The sequence below is a fragment of the Trichechus manatus genome, unplaced genomic scaffold (assembly GCF_000243295.1).
Source record: "Trichechus manatus latirostris isolate Lorelei unplaced genomic scaffold, TriManLat1.0 scaffold00293, whole genome shotgun sequence".
NCBI classification, from domain to species: Eukaryota; Metazoa; Chordata; class Mammalia; order Sirenia; family Trichechidae; genus Trichechus; species Trichechus manatus.
The window spans coordinates 1,225,697-1,233,482 of NW_004444229.1; the positions used below are offsets into that span (position 1 = coordinate 1,225,697).

Sequence of the window (7,786 nt, forward strand, 5' to 3'; positions counted from 1 at the left end):
TATATATATATATATATATATATAAAATGAACAATTCTGTCTTCAAAGAAGTATAGTCAGATATATATAAAATGAACATTTCTGTCTTCAAAGAAGTATAGTCAGAATGCTCCTTAGAAGCAAGCATGGCGAGACTTCGTCTCACGTACTTTGGACATGTTATCAGAGGAGACCAGTCCCTGGAGAAGGGCATCATGTTTGGTAAATAGAGGGTCAGCAGAAAAGAGGAAGACCTTCAACAAGACACACTAGCTGCAACAATGGACTCAAACATAGCAACAGTTGTGAGGATGGTGCAGGACTGGACAGTGTTTTGTTCTGTTGTACATAGGGTCACTATGAGTCAGAACTGACTTGATGGCACCTATCAACAACAACATATATACATATTTTGGATTTTAGACCCTTATCAGATACTATACAGTTCCCCCAAATTTTCTTCCAAATTGAAAAAACTGTATTTAACTTTTCTGATAAAGTCCTTTGATGAACAAAAGTATTTAATTTTTATGAGGTCCCGCTTACCATTTATCTATTTTGTCTTTTGCTGCTTGTGCTTTTGTTATCATATGGGGCTGTTCAGTTTTAATTTCCCTGCAACTACATCATGAATCTATAGCATTTTAAAGAAATAAGTACTAAGGCAAATAAGGTAAGAATAAAACTTCCATATGCACTTAAGATTGAATCATGTTTAATACTATTTAATTAATCATAGGGATTTTACATATATATAATTTACATACATATATACGTATATTACAGTGTAACATATCATCTCTTGGGTAATAAACATCAAATACTAAAAGTAGAAAATACAAAGGTTCAAAGATCCCAAACTAAAGTTATCATAGTCTTCCTCCCTAGTGGTAGTCCTCAACTCCATTTTTTAGTTTATTTCAAAAATTTCCAGATTATGCTAGATGTCTCTGCTGTTACTGTTAGTTGGAACAATTTTTTTTTATTCTGTCATGGTCGGCTGTTATATATAACAAATTGTATTGATAATCTGAAGTGTATTTGCTTCTCGCAGGCAGCTAGGGGAAACAGTAATCTCAAATAGTTTAATCATTTCAAGTTGAGCTTTAGTCTAGCTTAAGACTCTTCTATTTTCTGTTCACTCTTACTTTTACAGTATGAATCTTCAGAGACCTAACTCTAAAGTATATAAGTGGTTTATCTGTCCTAATCCTAAATCCTCATCTTAGGTAGGCCATGAACTCTAATAGAACTGTGATTCTGTTGAAAACCCTGGTCACTTTCTCTTGACCCTCTACTCATTGGTGGATAGCTAATTATCAAAGAATTGGCAGATGCCTCTGGAGAAAAGGTAGCCTTAAAAACTGAGTTCACCTATCATAGTTTCCATTTTCTTCTGGATATTTGCCCTATAATTCTTGACTTCCTTGACAGGTCACTGATTCCCTCAAACTTATTAAAAACAAATTTATACACACACATACACACACCCACACACACACACACACACACAAACACACACATGTCTTCAGTGTTTTTAGCTTTTCTGAGAAGGAGGGTTGTTCCTAATCATCTAGTCTGCTATTATCAGAAGTTGGTTTCTACTATTTTGTTTGCAATTAATTTTTACATATGTCATCCTAACTAAAATATGAAATGCTCCTGTGTAGACACCATATCCTATGCATCCTGAATCCTCTAACATGCTGCCTGACACACAATAATTAATTGCTGGATTAAAAAAACCTAACATGTGTAAGTCTTGACAATTAATTAGAATGTGTAGTCTGATGATGGGAGAAGAATCAAATATTATTTTAAGATTTCTAAACCTTGATAATAGTCATGCCATTCCCAGAAACAAGAAAGTCAATAGAAGAAGAAGGAATAGAATTGGCAGGAAGATGACTTTGGTTTTTGAACACAGCTGAATCTGGAGTTTTTGTGAGATACTTAAGTGGAGTTGTTCAGATGAAAATCGGAAATGTAGGCACGGACTTCTAAAAAGAGGTTGGAGGCAGATACATGATTCAAGAGTTATTTGTGATGAGGGTAACTGCTTATAGACAGAAGCAAAAAGAGACAGGAATCAAGTATAAAACATTTGAGAATGCCTAGATATACTTAGAGGATGGAGTAAGAAGAACCCTTAATGAAACGGATGATTGTTCAGAGTGGGAGAAAGAAACTCAGAGGAATGCAGCATAATGGAAGATAATGAGAAAGAATGCTTACAAAAATACAATTATCAACATGGTCAAATGTGGCTGAAAGTTCAACAAGGCTATGGAATTGAATGTAGCAAAGGAAGGCAGGAGTGTACAAGATTGGAGAGTGTTGAGTTCTCAAGACAGAAGAAAGGTTTAGAAAGAAAGGGGAATATTTTAAGAAGTCATTAAGAGAATAATAAACAAACTGACAAATTCTGTGTACTTAAAAGAAGGCAGATGGTCAATATTTTGAATGGATACGAATCTGCACAACTTTGTGACTTTCTTCATCTTGGGGTGAGCTCAAAAGAAGAGGCTAGTCTTCAGAAGAACATGAGGAATTCACTCTTAGACATTTTGAAGACTGGTAAATATATTGAAAGAGAATGAAGATTGAGATATAAATTTGGGAGTTAATTGCATAGAGATGACAGATGAAACTAAGGGGATATGTAGATATTTGTATGTAGTAATTTCTATCAGGAAAAAAAAGGTTTTTTTTGCTTCCACACAAATAATAGGTAATCTAAATATCCTTTCTATCTTTGTTAATAAGTGTGGTTTAGTTTATGAGAATCTGAAAACTGCCCCATTATAATTTGAAGAATAATCCTATTACAACACATGGTTACCAGAATCCCAAGAATCGTAACTAGCAAGAGGACATTCATGACATCTCCCAAAACTGCAAATTTATCTCGAATACAGCAGTTGCTGAACCAATATTGTGGAAAAATTCTCCCACTCCCTGCCTCTCTGTATAAGCATCGTATTAGTAGAGGAAAACAGAAGCAAAACAAAACTTTTGCAGGACTACTACTCCACTAGTAGAGACCCAAATGGCTATTATGGTTGTTTATGATCGGTATCTGTTCTAATTAGTGTTTCTGCTGTACTGGTCGTGAAACATTTTAAACATAACTTCTGCTTATATGATAATATTACATTTATGCAATTACTTATATATAAACTAAAATTCTCAAGTACATTTTACATATATAGGTAGTCCCCGAGTTACGAGCAAGAGCCATTTCTTAAGTGTGTTTTTAAGCTGAATGTGCAGGTAAATCAGAACAGGTGCAAACGGTTTTTACTTAGCTTTACTTTAGTGCAAGAAAAGGCTCAAAGCCTTTTCAATGATTTGAAAGCTGCACATACAGCAAGTGAAGGTGATTGTGATGAAGAATTTGTTGTAAGTAGGGATTGGTCAATCGTTTCAAAGTGAGGGCAAATTTACATAACATTAAAGGGTAACTATGAGCTGTTAGATGTTCATAACCCAGGGACTTACTGTATTACTTTATCATCACAACACCTTTCTGGGCAAGAAGAATCATTAGAATCCCCAATTTAATGAAAATTAACCTAAGATACAGTTGTCAGTATCTTTGTCAGTTACTGGCATTATGCTCAAATTCAAGGCTTATTTTACCCATAATAATGATTCAGCATAAGTTCATCTGAGGACTAAAAATCACTTCACTTACAGTATAACACAGTTATTCTAATTAAAATAAAATCATCATACCATTTGGTGATACCATAACAATCTTTAATAATATCCTGAAGGACGGCACGATAGAAGAGTGATTCAGCAGGCAGCTGAAAAAAATGTAGACACGTGTAAGCAGAAGAAATAAATATAAAAACAGTGATCAAAATTAATACCAGAGAGTTTGGACTATAAATGTCTGTTAGAAACCTGACTTTTTTGCTAAACAGAGAGGACAATTTTATAATTTTTCAACTCTAAGGTTCAAAGGTTATCCTGAGACTAATTCCTGCTGAGTATGTAATTCTTCAAGAAAATAGAAGAAACCATAAAGCAATAGTAGTGAATAAGAGAGAAAAGGCATAATCAATGAAAAATGAGCTACAGTCCCAAACGGAATGTTTATTAGTTAAAAATGAAGAAATAATCTTTCAAGACTAGTCAAGTCACCTCTGGAGTTTATAAAAGATCAGAATCATGTGGGATATGTGCAGACAAGAAGTGAATATGGCTTGGTCCATATGGTGGTGGTACAGAGACAATATCAACTAAGATTCACCCCAAGAAAGAGAGAGTACTACCATAAGTAAGGAAATACTGAAAATGTGCCTGAGGCCTGAAAGATCTGAGCAGGGCTACTGCAAAGTTGAAGAAGGAGGTTGAAAACTACATAGGATCAGAAATGAAGTTTTAACTTTGGGGTAAAGAGAGGTGAAAGGTCTCCTGTGAAGGTTAAGTGGTGAAAGAAATGAAACAAGAGCTGAAGAGAAGGACCCCAATGAATCCTAATATTTGTAAAGAAGTAGAAGGCAAAAAAGGGCCATTTATAAACGAAAGAGTACTTCACTGCAGCAACAGGAGATATACTCTTGAAACAGGAATTACAGGATATCCTCCATCAGTATCAAAGTCACTGAAACCCCATCTCCATCCCCACAGATCTGCTGATATTGATGGTACAGGAAAACCCAACATACAAAAAATGTCAGCAACAATAACCAGCTTCTATGCAAAGTTATTTTTTTAAAAAAAGGAAAATGAACACTTGCTAAAATATTTTGGCAAATATACCCACTCTCCACTAACAGCAAAAAAAAAAAAAAAAAAGGAAAGAAAACATGAAAAATGACTGTAAAATCCACCCTCCAACGTGAGTTAAAAATTAGTTATGATTAAGAAAACTGCGAGGATCTCTGGTGGCACAGTGGTTAAGTGCTTGGCTGCTAACCGAAAGGTCAGCAGTTTGAACACACTGGCCACTCCGAGGGAGAAAGATGGGACACTCTGCTTCCACAAAGATTACATCTTTGGAAACCCAGTGGGGCAGTTCTCCTTTGTCCTTTAGGGTTGCTATGAGTGGGAACCGACTAGATGGCAATGGGTTAGGTTTATGATAAGAAAACTGCAGATATAAACAAACATCATTCATAAGAAAATAAAAAACTTAGATTATAAATGTATAAATAACAGGAAAATGCAAAATGAGAGTTGACCAAACCCTAGACAGAAACTAAATAGAAAAAAAAAAATCGTCTAAAAAATAATGACTAAATTACAAGACAGCCAAGAGTGATGAGACACGACTGAAAGTAGAGTTAGGGACATAGAAGATAGAAAAATAATATAAAGCCAAAATAAAAAAGATAGAAAAATAAGCATATACATACACACACACACACACACACGTATGTATATATTGTCTTGGTTGTCTAGTGCTGCTATTACAGAAATACCACAAGTGGATGGCTTTAACAAACAGAAGTTTATTCTCTCACAGTCTAGGAGGTAGAAGTCCAAATTCAGGGTGCCAGCTCCAAGGGAAAGCTTTCTCTCTCTGTAGGCTCTGGGGGAAGGTCCTTGTCATTAATCTTCCCCTGTCGAGGAGCCTCTCAGCACAGGGACCCCAGGTTCAATTGAAGTGTTATTCTCCTGGCTCTTGTTTGTTGGTGGTATGAGGTCCTCGAAAAATAGGTGTCAACTTGGCTAGGTCATGATTGCCAGTATTGTGTGATTGTCCACCATTTTGTCATCTGGTGTGATTTTTCTATGTGTTGTAAATCCTACTTCTAAGATGTTAATAAGGTGGGATTAGCAGCAGTTATGTTAATGAGGCAGGAGTCAATATACAAGATTAGGTTGTATCTTAAGTCAATCCCTTTTTAGATATAGAAGAGAGAAGCGAGCAGAGAGACATGAGGCACCTCATACCACCAAGAAAACAGCACCAGGAGCAGAGAACATCCTTTGGACCTGGGGTTCCTGTGCAGAGAAGCTCCTGGACCAAGGGAAGACTGATGACAAGGACCTTCCTCCAGAGCCGACAGAGAGAGGAAGGCTTCCCCTGGAGCTAATGCCCTGAATTTGGACTTCTAGCCTTCTATACTGAGAGATAATAAACTTGTTTGTTAAAGCCATCCACTTGTGGTATTTATTATAGCAGCACTAGATAACTAAGACATATATACATATATATAATATGAGAGAGAATATGCGTGTATGAGAGCAAGAGTGAGAGTGAGAGAGAGAAAGAGATTGATTTTCTTGCACAGTTTACAGGATTTGGTGATTTACAGGATTTGGAGGTAAAGTTGACTTGGAAGTTTATTCTGTCACAATCTAGGAGACTAGAAGTCCAAATTCAGGGTGCCAGCTCAAGGGGAAGGCTTTCTCTGTCACCTCTGGGGGAAGGTCCCTGTCACTAATCTTTCCCTGTCAGGAAGCAGAACCAGGACCTAATCAAGGAACAATCCTTAGGACAGGAGAATCTGGCAACATTTCTAGTGGGATTTCAGAACTGCCAGGGCCGAGACTGTAAATGTGCCTCTCATTCTCTACCTTTTTGAATGAAAATTTTTATGCAGGATATCCTGTATCTGATCTACCATCATATATTGCTTGTGTTGTGGTGCAGATAACTCGTGGTTCTTAGGTCTCTAGATCAAGAAGAACCCCATGCATATCTGATATAGAACAGGGGATCCTGGACTTTAAGCCTGATGCTGAGATTGGCTCAGTCTTGGGATGAGGGTGAAAGTATTTTATATGTGGGAGGAATGTAAATAATTTTGACCCAGAGCGTGGGCTGTGAAAGTGGGAAGAACTGGCTCCAATTATTCACCCCTCCCTGCATCCACACACTTGCCATAACCTCGTTACGGGTGAATGTATTTTTCTACCTCTTTTCTTTGAGCTTGACCATGTTACTAGGTTTGGCCAATGGTCTGAAGACAAAAGTGCCAGCCCCAAGCTTAGGCCTAAGGATTCCTGTGCGTTTCTGCTTGCTCTCTTGCACTTCTATCACTGCCACGTGAACAACATGACTACGCAACTCCCTAGTCTAAGAAAGAAGAGCATGGGTAGAGCTGAATCTCCCTGCCAACCCAGAAATTGGAAGCTTGAAGTAGAGCTACTCAGCTGAGCCCAGCCTAGATCATTTGATCCTTTGCCACTGCAGCCTGAAACAGAGATGCCCAAATCAACCCAGAGATATATAAGAATAAATGATAGTTATTTTAGCCACTGATATTTGGAGTGATTTATTATGCAGCATTATTGTGGCAATAACTAACCACTGCAGGCCCTCATTACTTTAGAAAGATAAGCAAAACACTACAGATTTCTGAATAAGTGATATTAGTAGAAGGAGATTACCACAGAGACTATAGCAATAATTCAAAGGAGAAGATGAATTCCTGAATTAGGACAATGGAGACAAACAGAAAAGGACAGATTAAGAGATGTTTAGGGGATAGAATTTTAGAGTTGATGACTGACTGGATATTTGTATTGGAGGAAATATAAGTCTAGGATGATACAAATTTTTCTGATTTAGGAAAGTAGGTGGATGGTGGTGGCATTTACTAAAATAAAGAATATATGCAGGGAACACATTTGAGGTACAACGTTGGTTCTGAACATGTTGGGTTTGTGACAGGCAGAGGAGCACATATGAGGCAGAATTTTGTTTTTGAACATGTTGAGTTTGAAACACTGGGGTCAGTGAGATGGAAAGTATTTGGAAATATGGGTCCGGCATTCCAGAATGAAGTCTCGTCAGAATATATACTTCGTGGTTATTAGAACTGGTGGTAACTGCAGCCACATT

The 7,786-nt window shown here is 37.0% G+C and overlaps 1 protein-coding gene across 1 annotated transcript in view; it reads right to left on the reverse strand.

Moving 5' to 3' along the window:
* Positions 1-7,786, reverse strand: part of METTL25 (methyltransferase like 25) — a 167,153-nt gene that overhangs the window by 50,519 nt on the left and 108,848 nt on the right. The window contains exon 8 of the mRNA XM_004390258.3: positions 3,718-3,791. Within this exon, the coding sequence (XP_004390315.1) occupies positions 3,718-3,791 (74 nt within the window). The remainder of the gene's footprint in view (positions 1-3,717; positions 3,792-7,786) is intronic.